The 24,514-nt window shown below is 48.1% G+C and overlaps 1 protein-coding gene across 1 annotated transcript; it reads right to left on the bottom strand.

Annotated features, from left to right (window-relative positions):
- Positions 1-1,152: 1,152 nt before the first annotated feature.
- On the bottom strand, positions 1,153-22,789 carry TRIM29 (tripartite motif containing 29). The gene is given in 9 exon segments (XM_042882533.1): positions 1,153-1,215; positions 3,999-4,075; positions 6,267-6,368; positions 8,069-8,078; positions 9,301-9,446; positions 12,850-13,048; positions 13,383-13,616; positions 15,251-15,346; positions 21,929-22,789. Coding segments are annotated over 9 exon segments (1,788 nt in total).
- Positions 22,790-24,514: the final 1,725 nt, after the last annotated feature.

Raw genomic sequence — 24,514 nt, 5'->3', positions numbered from 1 at the left:
GGAGCAACCAGCTTTCAGCCTCAGTTTCATCTGAGGGATGGGGTTAAGAAGCAGCGAGCATCATTGCACAGAGATTAGCAAATCAGTAGTTTTCAGGGAGAGGTGGGTGAGAGCTGTCTCAGCCAGGTGCTGCAAGCTTTCGGGGGTAGGAAAGGCAGGGAGGAGCCGTTCCAGAGACATTTGGACAGAGCAGACCGTGCAAAGCAGCTGTCAGCTCTTGTTTCTCTGTTCTGCTGCTGGAGGGCTCTGGCCCTGCAATGGGCCACCGATGGGTGGGCTGGCGAGGACCTGACCCCTCTGCTTCATCCAAGGGGAAGGGAAATAATCTCAGGGAGATCACAGCGAGGCTAGCAAGCGCTGGCTGGGTGCTGATACGATTCATCTATCCCAGGGACAAATTAAAAGCACTACCCTGAGCAAACAGCGATGGCATTATTGCTGGAAAAATGCCCGAACCACAACATATCAACCAATTTTGTTTTAGGGGAATTTACAATAGAAAGAAAAAAAAAACACAAAACACACAATACCTGCGGCACCTCATCAATCTTCCGTTAGTAGGATGGATTTTCTATCTATTTTTTAATTTGAAAAGGTGGCTGGAGGGGTTCTTTAATGCCATACGGAATCTCTCTGCCCTCTGCCAGCGGTGGCCTCGGGCTGCAGTAGGGCTGCTCCATAGGTCCCATTGCTGGTTTTTGCTGCCCAGTGGGAGCAGAGCTGAGCTGAGGAAGGGTCTCAAGGAGGAGAACCCGCCTGCTTGGGATTTTCCAGCAGGATTTAGCTATGGTCACTTGGAGAGCAGGGCAACCAGAGCAGCAGAGCAAGGGAAGGGTGAGTGCTAGCCAAGCATGCATGCTTCCTGGAGAAGCAGAGCAGGAGCTCTGCAGAGCAAAAGGAAGGGTGATGGCAGAGGGGGAGTAAGGAGGTGACAGCAGAGGGTGGAGTTACGTTGTTAAGGCCTGCAGAGCTTGCAAGTGGACTTGGAAAAAATCCGTGTTTCCTCTAGAAAAGGCGATTCCCTTCTGCACCTTCCCTCTCCCTGGCAGAGATTAGAGCAGCAAGGTTAATATAGTAGCAGGTACATCCATGAAAATCCGCAGCTGAGTCTTCACTCCAAGTGCTGCCAGCTCTTCCCTACATCTTCAGGAATCAAGGTGCCTCGTTGGAAGTGGCTCCATTGCCTTTGTTGACGTAAAAGGGACGGTAATGTGACTGCAATGGAGAATTTGGGGCATTAAGTTTGACCTTCTGTCTTTTTCTGGCCACCTATACTTCACTCTCCTTGGCAGCCCAACCATTTGTAATTGAACACACTCCTATCTTAACACCTTCAGTCCCGCAGAGCAGCACCACCTTGTTTCTCAGCCAGAGTCATCAAATGCAAATGGTGATGCTGTTTGATTTGTGCTCATGCTTTGCATGGACATCGTGCAAAAGCCAAATGAGTCTGTCCATGATATAAACTCTCAGACTGTGACTCATGGCTTGATGAGAGGTTTCTGGGAGAAGAGGAATGTCACCTCTATTTTTATGCTGCTGTCAGTGTCTTTTAATTGCTCGCTAACCTGAGAACTCATGGGAGCTTTCACACTTAAAGCCACGCACGGTTATGTGAGCGATGGGCTCTGCTGCACGGTGCTTACTTGTGCTCTCTGGTTGGAGAACCAAAATTCGTGTGCATGGAAATTCTCCCACAGTGGAGTATTTTTTTTATTTGCACCTCCACGTGTTGCAGGGCCCCATGTAAAAGTCTGGGTAAGCAGGAGCATAAGTGGAAGAGATGCAAGGGCAAAGCCTAGGGGAGCTGCCACGTTCCTCTGTCTCCAGCCCTATTACCACAGTCTCCAGTTGCGCCTCTTCTCATCATGACCCACCCCAGCAATTTCATGCTTATCTACACCATTACAAACAAGCAACACGTGGCAAAGGCTCATTGTGCAGCCTAGTGTTGGCTGGGGGCGATTGCAGAACACAAAAGCCCATCTAGTGACTGACTGAAAGGTGAAATCCTTAGCCTGCATCCAGCAATACTGAGGCAATCAATCAGTTCTTCCTCACCTTTGTTGCCCCCCTGACTGCAGGGCTTTAAACTTGAGGGTTAACCCCTGTCGCTCCTCTTGCAAGCAACTCCTACACATGGCGGCTTGGATGCTGCCATGAGGAGCACCAAGGTGACATGAGAACATTCTTACACCAGGGAAGTGGTTGACAAGGCAGTCAGGGCCAGCCCTGGTTTTGCAACATCTGATCTGTCTTAGGTTTGATCTGCTGCCCAGATCTCGCTTGCAGAAGGTGGGAGAGACCTCCCAGGAGCACTGGTTGAGGCTGGGAACATGCAAGTCAACCCATCTTGCTGCTCAGTGCCAGCTCCCAGAGCCTCCTGCTCAATGTTGTTGAGATTCTTCTCACTCCATGGCTTCCAATTACAAAATAATTAGGAGATGGAAGAGGGGTCCTTCATTTTAAAGAAGTCCCTCTGGGTTGAAAAGACGTTCCTCCTTAAACAGTGGAGTTCTTTGTGAACATTTGTATTTACAGACCTTTTAGGGTGTGTATTACTTAAATACATATTTAAGACTACTTTAAAAGCTGGATTATTGGGCCAATAGACCGTAAAAGCTCACGCAGAGCTACTGCAGCCTGGAGTGTATCTATATTGGGACTTCTTAATGCTTATATTTATCAACTCAATTGTTAGGTTCAGGGATATCTGGTGAATATAGGCTATAAAAACAGAATAGCCAGCAGCAGCATATGCATGAAGGAGACAAAAAGAGCAGTGGCTTTGGGTGGGAGAAATCATCAGGCCTTCTCAGCAGGGATGAAGGGAAGTGGGTGTTGGGTATCAGTATTAAAAACCATTGGCTGGAGTGTCCATGTGGACACAGGCATGATGAAGTTGGGGATCTTTTAGAAAGGCTGTGACCAAACATAAGACAGAGAAGATATTGCCTCTCACTGCTGCTCCCTAGATGCGTTTTTGCTGTAGCATGTTCAAATACTCAAGGCTGGACTTTCTGAAGGTGCTACAGCCTATGTCAGGATGTCCTTTGCACTGCTATTCATCTCCTGGAGGGGCCTTTAGAATGGAGCAGACATAGTGCTGCAGTCCTTGGGCAGCTCCTTTCTCACTGCTGTGTATTCCTTCTATTTGCATCCTCCAGTCTAGCAATGCTCTTGACTCTTGGCCTCCTCCTCCTTGCAAGTATTATTTCCAGGGAGTGGTAAATAATGTCTCACCAATGCACAATGAGAATTCAAAAATGGGTTTCGCCTGCAGAGACGAGGGCAAAAACCTGACGTTCTTAACTCGGCTTGTGCAAGATCTTAATGCATCGTGGTGCAGAGGGATGCTAAGACAAAGTGGATAAACACAGCATTTCTGTGGTTAACTCTTAGTTAACCTTGCACATGAGAACTGCAGCACTACCATCCTCTGGCCCTCGTCGTGTGCTGTTGCCTGTGTTGTGGCAGTAGTGCTAACTGAGCCATTGACAGCTGTTGTAGTGATTTATCATCATTGTCTGACCCTCGTCTTTGATATTGCGCCTGCTCACTGTAGGATGTAATTAGTATAATGCTTCTATATGGTTCTCTGTTGGAGTTATTTACACAATCTGTGTTTTCTTGTTGTCAAAGTCTATTAAGAGTGTATGATATCCGTGCAGGAAGAAAATGTTCTACAGATTCCAGTGTGTCTTCTGCAATGTTTGTATAGCTTTTAGAAGCCTGGATCGAATTCTAGACCAGGGCAAAATCCTTTCAAAATGTCACTTCGAAATATTGATTATTCCTACATCCCAGCACTGTGGTGTCAGGGGGGTCAATCTGCATCCCTCTCTGGATGCAACTAACCACAGAAAAAAACAATAGAAGCTGCTGACCTGAACTCGCCTGTTTCCAAAGGACTGAAGCCCTATTCTCTGGAGTCCCAGGTCCCCTAAGAACAGATATTTCCTTTGCTGAAGCTTTCATCCCCAGGGTTTGTTTCTTACCAATACAGATTGCTTGGAGGATTTCCATGTCTGTGGCGTCACTTTTGCAGACTGATGTCTCACTATTGAGGGATAAGCTGTGACAACATAAAAGAGCCTGTTACAGGTCAGCCCCTGGCACCATCCCCATCTCTCCTTGCAAGCACCGGGATGAGCAGCAGGACTGGAAGTGCCACGTAATTAGTATTGCACTGCTTGACACTGAAATGCAGCCACTTCTGGGGGTGGGACACAGCAGCCATCGGACAGACACCTATCCCACCACCCTGTTGGTTAGGAGAAGGGAGTGCAGGAGGTCTGTCTAATTAAAATGTCTGGGGAATGCAGGGAGGCAGAATGCGATCGGTCCAATTAAATTTAGGCCAAGGCCTGAACTAAGCATTCTGACTCTTGCAAAGAACACTGTAGGCTATTTAATTAGCACAAAGAGCCGAGGCCTGGGTTTCATGTCAGAAATTAATGACAGCACCCTTGGCAATGCGATAAGCCCTAACCTCCTTCCACTGCACCAGCTCAGTTCTGATTCAGAAATAATAGCAGCCCTGCTGAATCACCACCAGTTTCAGAGCTGCCAGGCAATGGGCTTTCCCCACCATCTCCCAGTTGCAAATTAATCCAACCTGACTGCGCTCGGCAGGTGCTGGTGCCCTTGGGTTCAACCTTGGGTGCCCTTGAACTGGTTGGTGGTGAAAAGAGGATGACGAGGCAGCGAGTGGGGAATGCCGGTTCAGATAAAAGAGACCTGGCAGCTAAGTGCATCGCTTTATTAAAGGTTGTGCTCGGTGGCTATTACTCTTTTAGGATAATAGCTGTTTTGAAATAGTGATAAAGCTAGAGGGGTAAAGGGAATGTCGTCTCCTGCGGTCTCCGAGCACCTAAAAGCATCTCAAATTCTCATCTTCGGGTGTGGGGCTGTTCCAGGCCTCCTGGCGGGAGCAAGAACAGGATGAAATATCTTATTGCCTAAAAAAAGGGGCAGAAGGGAGGGAGGAGGGCAACACCTAAGTGCCCAGTACCGGTCTTAGTGAAGAGGCTCCCATCAGACTGTTTGCTGAAGTCACCGGGCGGATTCTGTCCCACCGAGGAGAACTGAAAAGGCAGCTTAGTGCCATTGCCTACTGGAAGATAGAAGAGGTTGAGTTACTCCGGGGGGCTGCGTGCGGCAAGGGGGGAACCTAAGCATTTCAACACACACCCTGTGAAAACTGCCTCCAAATGGCTTAGGGAAAATGGGGACCAATGGCTGCGTCCCTTTTCCCTAAGTGAGAGCAGCCAGTGGTGGGATCCCAGTGCACAGTGTGTGAGTGTGGAGGTGCCAGTGAGGGAAGAAACTTTCTGGTGAGACCCATAATGCAGGCGTGACCGAAGAGCAGCATCCTTGCAGGTAAACGGTATCTCCAGACACTGGGATAACATGGCAAAACAACACGGCAACCAAAGCTCCTTTGCCTCAGAGCTGTTGAAGCCTTACTCAAAGCCCAGTTAAATTAAAGCAAGGCTTCCCCTCCTGGCTGCCAAAACGATTGTGAGAGAGGAGCGATGAGATAGAGCCAGCCTTGTCTGCAGCACAGGCAGTGAGTGCAGGTGCCCAGGGCTCCCTGGGCAGGAGGCTGCAGTGCTTGGGGAAGGGGAAGGCCCTGTGAGCAGGAACAGGCAGAGGGAGCACGGATAGGTGGGAGAAAGGAAGGCTTTGTTGCTGCTGGTTCTCCCCATGCCACCACAAAGTCCCCTCCCCATCACGCTGGGTGCTGTACAGGCAGTGAACGCTGGGCAGGCCACAATGCCGAGAACTGAAGTGGTAAGGAAGAGGTGTATAGGAGAGGGAGGAGAGCAGCTTCATGCTTCTGTGTCAGGGCTGGGGGGAACTGAGCCAGATCCTGGCCCTGCCCCAGCCCCTGCAGCTCGCCTCAGACAAGTTGGTGGAAGCAGTTTGTTTGTTATCTCAGGGTCTTTGGAAGTTGGTTGGGTATTTCAGGGTCTTTGGCGGTTGGTTGGATGTCTCAGGGTCTTTGGCAGTTGGTTGGGTATCTCAGGGTCTTTACAAACTGGCACCTGTCTGTTTTCCATCTTCTTCTCACTGTCTGAGCAGTGAGGACCAGGGTGGCCCTTCCCTCCTATACACACAGCCCTAGAGCAGCACCAGCTCACGTTTGGGTGTATGCAGCCACGGCTGATAACCCAGATAAGAGCTGGTTCTGTGAGACAGGGACAGGACAGCCGAGAGGGGAAGCAGGACAGGTCAGTTAGACAGCTGGAAAGCTGTGGCACGGGTGTTAGATCCTTTCAAACTGAAGGCAGATTTACCCATACCAAGTGTTTCCTCAGTCGCTTGGAAGGAGGAAAATTCCCATGACCGTGGGTTGAAACTGGCTGTAAAACAAGAGCATCCAGTTCAGCAATCGGCTCCTGGTGAGCTGGCTCTAAGGGCTGTGCGTGGCACTGCTCTATGAAACAGTCCCCACTATTCTGGAGGCAACCCCAGATCAGAAATGTGGTGCGGAGAGGGAAGTCTGATCTTTTTGCTCTGTGTCCCAGGGGGGTTGGTGGGACATCACTTAGCGAGCAAAACTCTCTCATTGCTGCACAGCTGTCTTCAGCTGCATTCAGTTGCCAGCTGCAGTTTGCCTGCTCAACGTGGCTGTTTTGCAAAGAGACCTGCAGGCGGAGGCTTGCATTTAGGGCACGAGAGACACGAGCAGAGGAGCGTCTCTTGCTCTGCCACCTGGACAGGGTTTTGCTAGGACTTCACGCTGGGATGCAGCCTTGTGCTGTTGTACCCCTGTGTGAGCCATGGCTCTCCCCGAAGAACACAAAGCGATGAATGCTTTGAGCTGTTTTGCTGCCATCCTGTGGTCTGCTTTTCTATTTCAGCACTGCTTGTATTGCAGCAGTTGCCTCTCCCTTCCTCTGATTCAAAGACCAGTAAAGGCACAAGGTGATCTTTCCAACTTTCTTCCGGCTTTGGCCAAACTCTTTGCAATGTCAGGAGTAAAAAAAAGCCCGGTGGAAGAGGACAGAAAGGAGCGCTGAGCAGCAGAACGCTTTGTTCCCCCATCTTTTAGGCAGCATTTGAAGCCTTTTATGTCTCCCCTCTGCCTCATTATGTCACCCCTGCAGATGGATGCTCTGCGATACTGTCTTTAAGGGAAAAGAGCACTGGAAGGCTCCTTCAGTGCAAGCAGGGCTTAAAAACAGGGGTCAGTTCAAGTCCAAGCAGTTTTTGAGCACTAGCACAGAGCACCACATGGGTAACATTCCTCATTGCAGCAAGCAGACTTGCTGCTGTGACCTAAGGCAGAATTTGCAGTGTCCCAACCTATCAAGAAATAGGGTGTGTTGCAAAACTGTCAAGAGAAATTTAAGGGTTCTCTGCATGTTATGCAACACGAAGGGTGGAGGGCACGTCTTTTATTTGATTTTTCTTCCATTTTATGGAATTCTTTAGAAAAGATGCAATCGGAAGCAGTGCTGGACTTCCACATGACACACTGCAAGAGCACAGAAAGCTCTGGAGAGCTAAATGATTACGGCTATGGTGCATTATTCATCAGATAATCCTTTGCTAGCCAGCATGCAAGCTTAAGTGGGTCATGTCTCCTGTTTTGCCTACTGACTCATTCTGTTCCCAAAGTCCCCATTGGTGTGGTTGCAGCAGCTGGTTCCCTTCTATCACTGTTCCCATAAGGGATCTTGTGGCCTCTCTCTGGTGGAGAATGCAGTGCTGCTCAGTCCCCATTTCAGCAGGGACTTTGTGCTGCCACGTGTTTAGTTCTTTGGTTGAAGGAACCAGATTGGAAGCTAACACAGAACCAGCAGCTTTGGGAAGCAACACGTGTGGGCTCTCAGGACAGTGGAAGTGTGCAGGTGAAACAAATGATCCCACAGTGTTTGTGTATTCAAAAGCCCGTTGCAGAAAGCAGTGGGACACGGTGTGCTGACTGCATCCAGCAAGCATCCTCTCTGGCTCCAGTAAACAGCACTAAATCGTGACCTCTAAATCCAGCAGCTGGTTTCTCCTTTGTCGTGGTGGGTTCTTCAGGAGGTCAGGATGCAGAACAGCATCTCCTCACCCTCCACTCCCTTCAAATTCATTTTGGGCCATTTTCACCTGAACCCAAAGCCCTGCATTTTGGGTGGCCTCAGCCTGAGTAATGGAGAACTCATTTTCAGCCATCCCTTAAGGTTGAAAGTGGTGCAGGATGCAGGTCTCAGACTGGTCTCTCCCCAACACCGGCAGAACTGGTGCAGAACAGCAGCTTTGCAGCCCTGTGGGCAGTTTTTGCAGACAGCCTCCCTGTGAATTGAACCCTCTGCTTGCAAAATGCCCTCAAACTTGGCTGTCCCCAAACTCAGAGGGCCAGCAGAGTGCAGTCCTGCTAAAGGCTGATGCCTGAGTGGGATCTGCACCCAGCAGCATCCTGTTGCCCATGTGGGTTGGTAACAGAGGAAAAAGGCAAAGGGGACATTGAGACAAAGGGCTCAGTGTTGGGAGCTGGGCTGTCCCCACGCAGCCCTACAGACAGAGCAGCAATATGGCACACATGTGCCTTCAGGGCAGCACCGTGGCTAATTGCAGGCATGGCCCTGTGCCCCACCACCATCTGCCTTGGCAGAGCAGCAGCTGCAAACAGCTGGCAAAGCCAGCCAGGGATCTGCTCCCTAAGGAACAGAGGGAATTTGGTTAGTTATTCTGCCCTGTTCTTTCTGTGTTGCTGTCTCTACAGGCGCTGCTCTGCCCAGGGCCCTGTCGCTCTGCGCATCTCTGGTCCTGATTTAGAAATAGGCAGCTGCCATTTTACAACTGAATGCGTTGAAAACAGTCATTCACTCATCCCATAGTGTTCGTGTAGCAATGGGGACATAGGCAGATCAGCAGGGCTCTTGTTGACAGAGTAAGAGCTCAGAAAAGAACCCCAATCTGCTTTTTTAGGACACATTCCTCACTTCTTGCATCCTTTCCCTGCAGGGAAAAAACATGTTTTCTGGTGAAAGTAAAATCTTAATGCAAATGAAGCTTTGGTGTAGCTTTCACATTTGATAGCACAGAGGGGTAAGCTTCTGGCGGAGGATAACGCTTACTTCAACCTGACAAAACTCCCCTTGTGTCACAAACACCCCTCTTGAAAGAGCTCGGTTGCTCCAGTTCTCCTCCATGTAGCCAAGAGCTTTTGTTGCCTTGTTTGGGATGGAAAGGAAAAAACTTCTCCAATCTTTTGTAGGATGGAGAGAAGACCCAACATAAATGCAGGGGGAAGGACCTTGGATAACATTGAAGTTCGTGTGGGAAAGCAAATCTGAAGACAAATCATGAATGGAGTTCCTTTCCTGTGCTGTGTTTGGAAGAAGGGTGCTGGGCTGCCTTACCTTTGGGTGACAGGAACATGGAAAATCTCTTCAAGTTGTCGGGCTGGTTCCACTCATAGTTGTTCATCATGTACCGGTGGTCACCTGGAGGAGCAGAGCAGGCATCAGTGGGGTCCCACAGAAGGAACAGAGTCACATAATCATAGAATGGTTGGGTTGGAAGGGACCTTGAAGACCACTGAGCTCCAACCTGCCTGCCATGGGCAAGTTGCCACCCACCAGATCAGGCTGCCCAGGGCCTCATCCAAGCTGGCCAAGGACAAAGGGAAGGGGAAGCAGGTTGGAACTGCTGCCTTGAGCATGGGGAGGGAGGTGGTTGTGCCCATTGAAAGCAAGTTGTTCTATTTTTCTAATTCTTCCATGGGACTTTTGGGTCCGAGCAGTGCTGAGGTTCAGCCTGAGATGGCAGAGGTTTAGCACAGCTGAAACACAAATAGGTGAGGAAAGCTGCCCAGCAGAGCTGGGCTTTCTCCTGAGCATCCAAGGGGAGACTTTGGGGTTGAGGAATTTTCTTGCTGAATTGCTGCTGTGTGGCTAAAAATGGATCCCACTTCAAAAGCAATGGTTTGGGTTAACCTGCACACAGAGCTGGCACACGACCAGAGGGTCTGGACCTGCAGCTATTGCAAAGCCCAAAGAAATGTGAGGGTTGGGAAGGCTCCATGGGTTGGTTTCTGCCATTTTTGAGGTGCTAAACCCGAGTTACAAAGAGCTCTAGCTTCCCTGCCTTCTGGTTCAAGCTTCATTCAAAGTGGGACAGCCCTTCCCTTTGGCACAGCCTGATTCTGTTCTCAGGGAAGGATCCATGGGAAATGGTGTCCTATCCGCTCAGAAAATTATATACATACATAAAGGCCTTAATTCTGCTCTAAATCTGTGGTTCTCTGGAAGGATGAAGGTTTGGTTCCCATATTGTGATAGTTCCACAGTTTGATTCTTAAGTTACTGAACAAACTTTTGTGCTATTTCTCTGATTTACTTTTGTGTTATTCAAAATCCCTGGGCGCTCTCTGATTGTTTTCCTCCTTGCCACACTGCTAAGTAGGTACCTGTTATGACAACTAAAAGAAAGTGGATTCCCTTTGGAGTCTGCTATTAAGCAGACTTCATTCCATTAATATAATATTTCTTCATGGGAAGTTTCTTACGCTGGAAGATCAAGCTGGTTGCAAATGAATTTGTTGCAGTGACTCAGGGGGAGTGTGAGTTAATTAAATCCATTAAGTAATTGTGGAGTTATTTCCTTGCAGTCACTCGATGCAGAGCGCTGTCCTCTTTCAAGTGTAACTGCAGTTTGAGAAATGGAGAGCTCTGAAGTTTCTGAGATTCACCTTAAATAACGTTTCCCAGCTGAGTGGATGCCACTGCTCTCCTCATTAGGCAGGCTGCAAGCTGTGTCCATTACATCCCTGTACAGTTCCCAAAAGTGCCCAGATTGCTGGCACTGGTGGAGTGTTGCCCTGCTCAGAAATGCTTTGGCACTCGAATCCCATGGATTTCGAGTACCTTTGAGGGTTCTGACATCAGTAGCATGGAGGGGAACCTAATTGAAAGTGAGCAGCTGATCGGGAACATGTGCATATGGTTGCGTTGTGCAAACGGACAAGAAAATGCATTGGCTTCAGAATTGGCAAAAGAGACTCCTAACTCTGGAGGTTACTTCCTTAATTGCAGCCTACTGTTGTGCTACTCATCTAACCTTCACAGTGCTGTGAGCAGCTGGCAGCCAGAACCCCTATGGCTCTGTGCCATCCATGGTTTGGAAATTCGACAGAAGTCCAAAAGTGTACAAAAATGATTTTGGAATCTGAGCTGTCTTCCATCTACCTGACCTGCATTACAGCCAGATTTCCCGGCAGAACTTAGCACACGAGGTGCTGCAGTGATGGGTTGATGGTTGGACAGTATGATCTTAGTGGTCTTTTCCAACCTTAGTGATTCTATGATTCAGTGGTAAATATTAGAAGACAAGTAATATTCAGTTTCTAGTCCTGCTTGAAGGTATGGGGGAGCTTAAATAAAATCTAGCTCTATGCTCAGCACTTTGAACATGGCTCCTGACTTTTCTGAGAGGTTGGTGCTCTGAACCAGAGCATTTCGTGCATCTCATTCATGTCCAATGGAGAATGGTGGTGTTAGATGGACATCAATTAACTGTTTGCCATGCAGGCTCCTTGGAGCCAAGACTTGCTCTTTCTCTTCCTAACGAAGGAAGGCAGCATGCTGTCACTTGATGATCACAGTGATACTCATTACACATCCAAATTCACTTTGGTTCCATGTCGCCTTTGTTCTTACTGCTCTAAATTGTGAATGTCAGGCTGATTCACAAACGTCAGCCTCTGAGAGACAGTTTGTTCTCCAGTAACAAGTCCCATGTTGGTCTGACTTATGTGCTTCTATTTGCTTTTTCTTTTTGTTTTGTTTCCTCCCCTCCTCTTTTATCATCTCATTTCGTAACATGCATCTGTCTTTTCTGGAAGTTGGAGAGATTTACCTGAGTGCTGTCCAGAAAAAGGTGCTGTGTTAGTATGAGAGGAATGCCTGATGAGTACTGTGAATCTGAATGAAATAGCAGTGTTCTTGCAGATGCATGTTGCAGTGATCTTCTGTTGTATGAAATGGGCTTGAAGTCTATTCCTGCAGCTTTTTGAGTCACTTCTCCTGGACATCAGTTTACCCTCAGATTACCTTTCCAGTTCTTGACCTTTATTGCTCTGCTATCTGAGGTGCCACAGTCATAAATTAGACCTTCCTTGCAGCCTGGCAAGATAAGGATTTACTCCCATCCCTACTATTCTTAGTGCAAGAGGTCATGTAATGGGATTAAGTACCGTGCCCAAGGTCACAAAGGCTGTTTGTGGGACAGCTTGGAAGTGAAACATGGTTATGGTGTGCAGTCTCACAAACGAGCTTGATGCAACACAAGTCCTCTGCAGAACTGATGGGAAGAGACTGAAAGAAAGTGGGTTCAAAGCCTTAGAAGATTCCTTGCATTGCTGTGGTATTGGCCATGCCCTCGCTATTTACATAAGAAAGATTGCTCATCCTTAATCACTGCGGGAACCCGTGTGCTCTGCATTCCCTGAGCCGGGAGCTGAGGAAGCACAGCTCTGCTTGGTGGGACCTGCAGAGGCAGGGTCAGGGAGCGATGCCTCTTCCAAGATTAGTTTGACCCGAACACCAAAACAAAGACCTTTTTTTACCCAGAAAACCTGTTATTAGATTTTCAGTGACAGGTGATTTCGGGATATTTCATGTTCCAGGCTGAAAGCAGCTGCTGTAAAATAGCATGTCACAGCAGCACTAGCGCACTAACCGAGCTGGATAAATGAGGCTGATGGCAGGATATCTGAATTGCCATCCTGGGGTGGCCACGTTCCTACTTCTGCCAGTATTTTCCTTATAATCCTGCCTCCTCTCTGTCACCCAGTGAGCTCCCGAGCCGGGCTCTGCCCAAAGATGGGGCAGCTCTGGGTTACTTTACCATTCTCAATGTGGTTCCTCTCAATGAAGTTGCGGCCAAGGTCTGCCTTGCAGATTTTCTCCACGTGCCTCATGCAGACGTTGAGGAGGTCATCACGGAGCAGCCCCATGGAGGGGCTCATGCTCTCCCCTTCGAGCAGCACGCTGTACGTCGGGAGGGAGGGAGGGGGGACATAATTCCGCATCAAAGCCCCAAACTCCTGCCAAATTGAGGAGGAGAGAGGTTATTGAGGAATATAAGGAGAGATCCCGAGAAACTGTCTACGTTAGGCTCCAAATAACACAGAGAGGGAGGGAGAGTAGTGGAGATGGATGGGAGGCAGTCAAATGCTTTGGCTGAGAGCTGTAGACACCAAAAAAGGAGGAAAAGGAAAGAAATACGAGGCGTTGGCATGCTGAAGTTCATGCTTCACGGGAGCAGACACAGCTTGAAATGCCAGGGCCAGTTCCTCACGTACATGTGCACTGAACTGGAAAAGACTAGTGCTTCCTACGCTGTCTGAGAAAAGGAAAAGCAAATGAGGTCTTTCTGACCTGGAGGAAGAGCACGGAGTCACTGATCTGATGGATCTGCTCCCTGTTCTCCTTGTCCTCCCGCAGCAGCTTTGCCCTCTCTTCCAGCTCATCCACAATCTCTTTCACGTTCTCCGAGGCAATCTTTTCCCTCTGATCCAGGGCAGCCTTCACTTCATCCCTCTGCCTCTCCAGGTCCCGGATCAGCTCCTTGAAATGCTGGTCTACTGTCGCTTTCTCATTGGTGGTGTAGTTCTGTGGGGGCAAAGGGGAGGAGAAGGAAGGCAGCAGAAAAGACACAAGAGAGGGTGAGAAACAAAAGATGAACTCTCGCGTGGAGTCACTTGCTAACAAGGGGTGTAGGTGGGGATGTGTCCAAGCACTTGATGGGACAGGAGGGAACGGCCTCAAATTGCACTGGGGAAGGTTCAGATTGGATATTAGGAAGAATGTGTTGTCAGAAAGAGTTGTCTGGCACTGGCACAGGATGCCCAGGGAGGTGGTGGGTTCACTGCCCTGGAGGTGTTCAAGGAAGGGGTAGATGTTGTAATGAAGGACACAGTTGAGTGGGCAATATTAATGGTAGGTGGATGGTTGAACAGATGATCTTAAAGATTTTTTCCAGCCTTCATGATTCTATGATTCTCAGCACTGGGACCATGACCATGGAGACTTTAGGTATGCAATCCTTTAGCACCAGAAAGCTATGCTAAGATAAGTAATATTAATTCTTGCAGTAAGTGTGTATATAGATAACATATGGTGCACACTGTCTTCCTCATTATAATAGTATCTCTTCAATTCGTGAGCTGCACTCCTAAGTGATATTTAAAAACACAGTCTAACTTTCTAAATCATAACTCTGGCTCCTCCAGAATTTAAGGACCAAATTCACTCCGTTTCAGCAGATGAAAGCTGCTGAAACACTTTCCATCAGCCTCTCTACATCCCTCTGAAATATTCCTCAGAATGACTATGGATAGAACTATATTCAGAGTTAAAATTTCTAGGTCACATTTCCAATAATAGTAGTAGTAGTGGTAATAATAATAATAATAGAGGAGACAAAAAGCAGAACTGGCAAGTCAGTGTGCGTGCACCACATAAAAGGGAGAAGAATGGCTTTGCTTATTAATATTATGCAAATTCTCTGGGGTGTTTTCAAATAGTGTTTTCACTGCTCTGTTCAGTTAGGGTGTAAATTAAAAAATAAAATAAAAAAAAGCACCTTTACTATATTCTAACCCTTGTGTAGTGAAAGGACTATAAAGGAGACCTCTATCAGTGTGGAAATGAGCTATTCCATTATAAACAAGACACACATTTGTGTAGCTGCACCTGGTTGCCTTAGAATCATGGAATAGTTGGTCTGGGGGACCTCAAAGATCATCTAGTTCCAATCCCCTGCTGTGGACAATGCTGCCGACCACCAGGTTGCCCAGGATCCCATCCAGTGTGGCCTGAAGCACCTCCAGAGATGGAGATGGGCAATCCAGAGCTCTTCTGGAGTTGATTTTCTAAGTGGACCAGCAGGAGAAGGGCAGAATGCTTTTGTTTCCAAATGGGCCTGGCTGTTAGTGATGGCAGAACCATCACAGATGATAGGAACCAAAAGCAGGTAGGTGTCCCGAGCCATTTCATAACAGGGCTGTGCAGGCTCCTCTTGTCTCCTGCAGGATGTGTTGCAAAATGACTTCAGTAGGAGTTGTTGTTGCCAAGATGTGGTGTGAACGCGTGTTGGAGAGTGATGAGGTAGAGGCTAGGTAAGGAACGGAGTGAGTAAGAGCTGGATATGCCAGGAAAATTGAGGGAAGAAAGAGTGATGTGAGAGACTGGAACAGAAAGAGACAAGCATAGGGGAGACAGAACAGTGAATATCCCCCACGCACCTTGATACGGTCCCTCTCCTTCTGCCACTTATCCACTTCATCTTCCACCTCGATGATCTTCAGCTGCAGTTGCTCCTTCTGCAGCGAGAGTTCAGCCTGCAGGAAGAGGGGAGACCCATAAGCAAGGGCTGCATGGTGTCCCTGGAGGAGCGCTGTGCTTCCTCTGCTGCATTTGGCCCCCAGCAGCAGCAGCCAGGCAGCACGGGCTGCTGGCACTGCTTGAGATGGAGACGATGTGCTGACAGGGGACAAGGTGCCAGAGCTGCTGGCTGGGGCAAGAGATTCAGCTTCCTCAGCAAAGACAGCAGCAGAAGCACCCACCTACCAGGCTACCGTCATGGTGCTGCTTTTAATCACATTGGAGTCATTAGCTGGAGGGGGGGACGAGTCCTGTTTCAAAATTCAGCTGTGTATGCAGCACGGGGCCCATCCCAGGGTGTGCCTCTGCAGCAATAACAGTTTTCATGTAATTACGGAATGACGTTTGACGAGTGTTGCAACAAAGAGGACGGTGCCTCCGGCAGGAATTCTGTTTAGACAGGATTGTGGATTAATTTGCTCTGAATTGAGAGCTTTCATGTTATGATGAAGCTGGGGAATGCTTGGAAAAAAAAAAATACAAAAAAAAAAATAACAAAAGGAAGAGGGGAGGAGGCGTAGCCAACCATGCTTGGCTTAGATCAGCACCTTCCCTGGGAGCCATTTGCATTTTGTTTTGCACTGGCTTCCTAGCAAAGTGCAGAGCAGACAGCTGCACACAAGGTGGACTGGAGAGCTGGAGACCATAGAGGGCTGGGCACTGCTGGGACATCCCTGGGCCATGCTGGACCCAGCTGCTGAGCACTGCCCCGTTAGCTCACCCGCTGCTCACCACCTCCCTGCCCCACAGATCATGACAAAGCCTTTGTTTACGTGTCTCAGGATCTTTCTGCGTTTCATGTGTGCATAGGTTGGTCACAGCACAGCTGTAACTGCAGGCAATCTGGTGGTGGCACACACGTTCCCAGAGCTCTTGAGGAATGGCACAGTCAGCAGCAATGGTCTGTGCTGCTCAGCTGTGCTATGGCACAACGCTGCCTCTGAAAACCCACTGTAGGTGTGGAATCCTTCAGTGAGTGTGCATCACCCCAAAGGACTCATATTTAAGCCAACAGTGTTGTAAGGGAAGTGAGGACTGGGGGAACTCAGCAGCTAACACAGTAAGGTTGCACTGCCACCAAGCCAGGATCATAACTTAGCGTGCAAACCCAGCTCTTCTCTCCTGATCATTGTTGGCTTTGGGGGTGGGAGTTAAAAAAGAGCAGCAAAAGTTCATCACAGCATGAAGAGCAAGAAGGCAACAAACTGTCAGCCAGCTCAGAGCAGGGAAATCTGCCTGTGGAGGCTCTTGTCTTGGTGCCAGTTGCTGCCGTGTCTGAACATCCTCTTGAGCCTGAATCAAGCACAGCAGCATCTGAGAGCCATTGACTCTTGCTGTTCCAATTTAGAAAACCTCTATTTAATAGAAGGAAAACAATTTGATTGTTGTTTTATTGCCCTATTAAAAAAAAAAGAAGAAGAAAGGGCAAACAAAAAAGGCAAATGTACTCAAAGACATCTCTGGGCCAGAAGAGCAGCATCCTTTATCCTTTACCATCAGTGTAATTGTCCTTCTTGAGTTAGGAGACCATTGCCCCTCTAAAGAGCATCTACACACCCTGGCAGCCCCAACTGAGAGCAGCCATCAGCTGAAGCTCATGTTCTGCAAGGGCTGAGAGCAGACATAGAAGGGTTTTGCAGTACAGGTTCCTAAGGGAGATGTGTATATCAGGATATCAGGACAATTTGCTCTTCTGCTGATCAAGAAAGTAAAGGTGTGAGTTTGGTCCTATGCTTTTCACATTTTTGAGACAGTAACTTGAAGGAATGCATGTTTTTGCCCATTTCTATGCACACTCCAGCAATCAATCTGAAAAAAAATGTGCAATCTAATGCCAGATCTTTCCTTGAGCCATAAGCTACATCCAAACTGACTTTTTGTAAAAGAGGACCTCCTGAGCAGTGGGAAGTAATGCGCCCCTCTTCACCCCTAAGCATCAGGACATTTTCATGACAAGAACGTGGAGCTTTCTTTTCAGAAGGGCTGATGTTTCACAGCCACAGAGGCTTTGTAATCACAACAAATTTGAAAGGAAAGGTTACAGGAGAATTTTCCAGATGCTGGCTGGAAGGTGTTGATAACAATATGATACTTACATGGTGCTTTTTAATTAAGATGGGTCTCAAAGGAACTTAGAAAACTATTACTGGCTCAAAAGTGGTAGCTAGCTCTTTGCAGCTTGTTGGAGCTGAAAGATCCCTTCATGCAGAAAGGTACTTTGGGTGCCGCTGGGATGGAACTAACAACTGTTTAAGAGCAACCCCACACTACAATTTAGAGTAAGAATTACGATTTGCAAATGGAAATTACAGAGGTCATTCCAATAGCTGGAATGCAAATATCACAGTCATACAAGTTCAGCTTGGGTTAAAACTCCCCTAATGAGGGCAAAGGAAACATTGGTATGGAGAGCAGCAAAGAGAGTGTCTTCGTTGCATGGCAGCACAACCACTAGAACTGTTTGTACCAAAAAAGAAGACATTAAAAGGAGATTGCATAGGGGCTGTACCCATCCTTGGAGGGGTCCCTGCTCTGCAGAAATGATGACAGTGGTCAAAAATGTGGGACACACTTGTTTGGAGCATTAGGTTTGACTATGAGAAATGCTGGCAGCGAGAGTCTGAGCGGACAGCAGATCGCCTGTTACCACCTAAATTAATTAGGACAGTCTAGAGGCCTAAGTGAAAGTTCAGAGTGTACATCTAAACATCCACAAGTGAACCCAGCCCTTGTGCTGAAGGACCTGGAGATGTGAGATTATGACTCTTGCATCATGACGCAACTCGTTTTTGCAAGGCAGCAGTACAAGCATCGTCATGTCTTAATGCTCTGGGAACCCAGTCCCTGAATCAGGAAACACCCCTGTGTCACCAGCCTGGGAGAGCTATGGTAATTATCCGTCAGCAACAACCAAATGCAATAATGAAGTGAGAGAAGAAGAGTTGAAACGAGCTATCCCAGCATAGGGCTTATACAGGAGGTGGCACAGCTGACATATCAGCGCATTGCTGGAGATGATTTCTACTGCTTTTGCCATTAGGTTTTTCAGTCTAAGCTTTTGGTAAGCAGCAGCAGGTGGCAGTGGGCTGCAGTTTCTGCAGACTGCCAACATCCTGCAACTAATGTCACTGGTCAGTGCCATAGCTGAGGCCATTAAAGGCTGTGTTTGAAAGAGGTGGAGGGTTCCTCACCCATGAGCTGGTGCGTACTCCCTCACTGTAGAGGAACATTGCAAAATGAGCAAAGCTGCTCTAAATCACAGCTTTCAGCAGGTTTGCTTGTCTGCCTTCCAGCCAGAAGGAACGGTGTACGGGTAGCTGTGCTGTTCCTGTGGAAGGAGCATCCATGTGCCTGCACAGTGGCCACAAGGAGTGAAGGTAAGGCCCCAGGCTCCACCATGCCCTCGCATCAGTGAGAAAAGCCAAAAACTCTCCTCTGGCATATCAATACGCTCTTTTTTTTTTTGCTGTGTATTCAACCAGAACAATACAGAGGGGCCCAGATGGAAGCCCCTCTGGATCCTCTCTGAGGATGGCTGACTTCAAAGCCTCTCCATCCTCTGTGAAATCTCCGCTTTTAGAAGCAAGCAGAACGCCCAGCTCCCATTCCTACACAGCTTTTCTCTGCCAAACCTTTAAACCTGCCGTGAGGTGGGAACTTTTCTCTAAAGCTAAAGAATGAAAGGGAAAAAAAGAAAAAAAAAAACCCAAAGCATTTTTTTTTTGCTAGATCTGACCCGACGTGCCGAGCGCTGAGGCTGTGATGGATCTTAATGCTGAGTTATTTGCAGCTCGGTGGCTGGCAGGCATCTGTGAAGTTGTCTCATTCTGAGAATGGGCCTGTAAAACAGGTTTGGGATGAAGGATCCCCTTTCAAAATGAAGGACTGTCTGAAAGGGGGGGGGGGTCTGGTGCTGCTGATGAATCAAGCTGACCAGAGGGGTTTATGTGAGCGTCCAGACTGCAATTGACAGCTCTTTCTTTTCAGTGGTGTGGTTATTACACACTTTTTTATTGGCTGTTTCTTGTGCTGGTTCTGGTGGAGGTGTTAGTTTTGCTTTAAATCTGTAGCAGGAAATTCATGCAAAGTGGAGCTGGGGTACAACAGGCAAATACCAATGGGTGGAAACTTAGAAAAAATATCTCCATCTCCTACTGCAAGTTGTCTCTGTCTGACCTCCTGTGCAATACAGCACGAAGGGGATGAGGGGCTCCCAGCCTGGCTCTGTGACACGGCAGATGCTGCTGTGCTCTCCCTTTGCCTTGAAGAAATCCCAAGCTTCCCACTGCTTCCCTAAATGCCCTAACCAATAGGCGTCTGCATACTGCCTTGCTTGCACTCCTCTTCTCTTAAGCTCACTCTCTGTCTGCAAGGTGCAGCAGTTACCTCATTCCATGGAAGGCTCTTCAACTGGCCCTCCGTTTCCCACCAGCACAATGCAGCAGCTTTCCCACCTCCAGGCCTATGGAGGGGAGAAGCTCATGGAAGGGGCTGTAAACTGCATTCATTCTGCAATATGGAAGGAACAGGAGCATAACACACTGCATAACAGCTACCCTGCAGCTGTTGAGCGCCAGGTGATGCCATGGCAGCAGGGATGGGGTTGGGGTTGACCTGGTGTGGATGGGGTTGCCCCAGTGTGGGGTTTTTGCTCACTCTTTCCACAGAGGCCAGCAGCACCAGGCACACTTTGCCACTCCACCAGTTTGTGGTCGTGTTCCAGCTCAGTTGATTTGCAAGACTTGAAAAGAAGAGGTGGTGCACACAAGGGACCTGGCAGTGCTCGTCCCTCCCTGTGGTTCCTGCTAAGGCTCCACCAATGGAGAATGGATCAGGGCTAGGAATAAACATTTATAAGCAACAGCTATCCTGTTAATTGTTTTTGTCTGAGTGAACACTCCCTCAAGTTATAACATGATCAACACTCCTTGTCAGGAGAAACTTGCACATGTGTGTGATTCACTGATAAAGCCCTAAATCCTCCAGGCTTAGCAGCAGCAGAATCAGCACAGGGCAAGCACAGACCTTACCAGAACAGCACGAACACTCTGGGAGAGAAATCAAACACCATTTAAATCCTAGGTGAAGATTCCTCCACCCAAATCTGCTTGTTTATGTACAAGCAAGGTGTTGTAGATTCATCCAAATATAGGGAGAAGCTTTGGCCGGCTTCGGTTCTTCAAGGGAGCTTTCTCAATGGAAATGGCTGAGAGGAATTGGACAACCTGACGTGGGTTTATGAAGGTTAGGCGTACACTGTGTAATCTTTCAGAGCCAACATCAAAACACAAGACCAAGCAATCATGAAACAAACAGCAGATAGCAATCCCTGCAGGAATTTCTTTGAGAGACCGTCTGAGACGTGAGAGAAGCTTTGTCTGGTTCCAGTCAGGCTGCAAGGTGAAGATGGCATTGCAAGAGAATACCAAAAACTGTGCAAGGAACGACAGAGAAGCTCTAAAGAAGATGTTCCTCCAGCATTATGAGTGAAACCTTCTTAGCACTGCAAATTGCTCTTCTGGATTACGTGTAACTCAAGAATTTCCAACAGCGGGTACTTGTACATGCCTGTTCACCACATCAGAGCTCTTAGGCTGTGATTAAGGCTGGGATCCAGCAGGTCTGGGTGCCCTTCCAGCTCCTGCCATGGGCTGGCTGTAATTCTAAGCAAATGGTTTTATGTGACCGCTTTATGGGTCTCCTTTCTGTCATCTCTCTCCTGCCTTGTCTGGAGGCTGGCCTCCAGCCTGAGGTATGTTTTTACAGGGCTGAATGTGATGGGACCCTGACATTCACTGGAGCAAGTGGGATAATTGCGTATCCACCCAGAAAGCAAACAGAATGAGAATTCAGGCAAACAAAGGCAGAAGACTTTCATTAGAGAGAACACTGGTTCACATGCCAGTCCCATCTCTTTAGATGTCCATCTTCTGAGACTACTGCAGTAACACTTCAGGGAAAAATTAAGCGTTCTGTGTTTGCACTAAGTTTTTTTTTCTTCATCTAAGCTTCAAAAGACTTTTTCCCACAGGTGGGGCTCAACATCATTATCTCCATAACAGAAAAGACAAACAAGAAGGCAGAAGCTCACACCAGGGAGCTGAGATCACAATTTTCTGCTGTAACCACAACCTTGAGCAGCACTCATCTGTGTGCCCGTGTTCAGGAGGTCCTGAACTTTGCAGCATTGTACAAAGACAGGCACAACTTGAAAACTGAGGATATGGGGCTTTAGTTCAGCTCCTGCTGAAAGCCGGTGCTGTGATCAGGTTGGGTTCTGTGCCCAACCAAACACAGTCTGCTGCACCGCACCATGGATGTGCTTCTATAAGAAGCTGTCTGTAGACAGTCTCAACACAAGCAGAGCCTTGGCAACATCAGTTCTCCACTAAACCCTTCCCAACCACTTCCCTTGCATTGCAGGATTATATTGCAGCCATGATTTTAGGAGAGACCATAGGATAGAGGGGAAAAAGGCCCTGGAGTGACACTGAGTTCCACGATTGAGAAAAAAAGCAATTAGAGAAGCGTTATATTACCTCTTTTCCTGCTTTCTCGATCTCCACCGTCACCGTGCTGTGGTTCTTGTGCTCCTGGAACATGCAGAGGTAGCAGATGCACATCTGGTCTGTCTGACAGAACAGCTCCATGGTCTTCCCATGCACAGGGCATTTTCTTGCTTCGAAGTCCCTGATGGGGTCGAGGAGCTGATGGTCCCGGAAAGCTGCTCCCTCCAGGTGGGGCTTGAGGTGCAGCTCGCAGAAGGAAGCCTGGCACACCAAACACGACTTGACGGCCTTCTGCTTGTTATCAATGCAGGAATCGCACAGCACATCCTCCAGCTTCACCCTGGGCCGGGAGCCAGCTGCTCTGTCAGGCACTTTGTTGAAGGTGGGTCTTCTCAGGTCTCCCGTCTCTACCAGAGGCAGGGATGGTTTCTTCATGTCCCCTATCTGCCCGCTGGAGAACAAGGGCTTCCTCCCTTCCCCTTCATTAGGCAAGAAGCTCTTTTTGGAATCCAAGGAGAAGAGGGACTTCCTGAGGTCGCCCTTGTCTGCAAAGGAGAGCGGAGTTCTCCTCATGTCTCCTATCTGTCCGCTGGCAAATGGCATCTTCTTGGAGTCTGCTGAGTCCATGCTGAAGTAGGTCGATCTCTTCTCATCGGACGACTCCACAAACTGAATGATGGGCCTCTTCCAGTCACTCCCAGAGAAGAGGGAGCTCTTGATTTGTCCGGTCTCCAGGGAGGTACCTCCAGTGCCCTTTATTGGCTCTTTCTCGCCTCCGCCAGGATTCGTCGTCTTCTTCACTTCTTCATCCTTTTTGGGGGCGGATGGACTCTTCACATCCTCTGGCTTCCCAGCAGTGCCATTTGTCCTTGCTGTGCTCCCTGTTTCCATTCTCTAACCGGGGCGGGTTGGTTTCTTGGCTCCTCTGCTCTGTCCTGTCCCCCCGTGCTGTCCCCCGACCCCTGGAAGCAGCTGTGGCCGTGTGCCTGCCTGCTGGCCGTCCCAGTGAGGAATGATGGGGGAATGTGGGGCAGCTGCTGCCTAAGTGACGCACCTGGAGCTCTTGCGAGGAGGAGGAGATGAGCTCTGGATAATGCTAGGTAGAGGCAGGGGGAAAGCAGGAAAGAAAGGAACAGACGTTACCAGGGATCAGAAGCCACAGCTGTGCAGTTAATTATACAAGGCGGTCCACACCCAGGAACATTCTTGTCTAACCAGGTTTGGGAGGAAGGGCTGTTTATATACATAGAAATGCTCAGGGAAAAAAAAAAAATCATTTTCATTAAGATGCAGTAACCAGTTCGACCGCTTGTTTCAAAAATAATTTTGCTCGTTGTTGCCAGGAGCTGAGGTTACCTCCTTGCTGAGACGGGCAGGGTCAGAGAGACCATGGGATGCTGAGGATGGGTTTGTTAACTGGGTCATACACATGCACAGAAATAATTATGGTCGTCATTAAAATGAACGCCTAGAATAAAGCATTCTTAAACTGGGTTCCCCCGAGGGCTTGCTGTATTCAGTAGAACAGGGAGGGGAAACATGGGGATAATACCGGGTTTAAAAGACCCCTATTATCTTTATTTTGATGCTGATGTTGGGTTTGTGCGAGATCCATCTATCTATAACTGGAAATAAGCAATGCACACATTAGAAGAACGCAGCTGACCCAAAATAAAAATCAGCAAGAGTTGTGTTTTCCTGCAGGCCGTGCGAACCCTACTTACATGACTAATGGAAGAGCTCCCACCACCCATTTCATTGCACGTTCTCAGTGAAACACAGGTTCAAGTGTTCCTTCTGCAGTTCCTCCCATAAACCGTGCACTGAACTGAGAGACAGATCTGAAAGATTAAGTATTTTGCAGATAGATGGCCAAAATGCTTCTTGCAAGAAGAAAGAACTGCAGAAGAGTTTTAAAAATATGTATTTCTCTCTCCATTGGCCACATTCCTGGAATGATTGGCTTTTTTATCCAAAAGAAACATATTCAAGTGTCGTATCGAGCAACTTTGGTAGTTTTCCTTCCTCTCTTCCCTGGCTTTCCCTTCATTTTCCATTTCCCTGACTGGCAATGAGAGGGCACAGAAGAAGGGAGAAACAGCAAAATTATTTCAAAGCTCATGAAATGCTCCTTTCATTAAGGGAAAGGAAAAAAAAAAAAGACAAGTCCACACCCCATAATGGTTTTTATTCAGCCAACTGGAATGACTGATTTCAGAAGAAAAAGGCCTTTTATCAGCGCTGCTGAATTCCATCAAGTTCAAAAGAAGGAGGTGGACCCTACACTCATTTCATATCGATGTAACATAGATTATACTCTGAACTTCAGTGAGATTGCTCTGAGATTAACATGCAGGCTGTAAATTAACCCAGCCCGGTATCTGATTTGTGCCTAATTTCATTTTTGCAGGGTAGAATGGTGTCACCGGTTGAGAATGTGATTATTATTTTTTTTTTTTGCTGTAATCATTTCTCATTGGGAATCCATAGCAAAACCACTATTGGAAGAGTGCTGAGCAGCAGAGGAAGAATCCAGGTCTGTGTTTTGCAGCTCTCTTTTAGGTGTGGAGGAAATGGAGGTGCAGCCCCAACAGGAACAGCCTGCATTTTGGATCT

This window comes from Lagopus leucura, unplaced genomic scaffold, assembly GCF_019238085.1.
Source record: "Lagopus leucura isolate 7727_CA_CO unplaced genomic scaffold, USGS_WTPT01 Super-Scaffold_100034, whole genome shotgun sequence".
NCBI lineage: Eukaryota > Metazoa > Chordata > Aves > Galliformes > Phasianidae > Lagopus > Lagopus leucura.
This window is presented reverse-complemented; position numbering and strand designations above follow the sequence as displayed.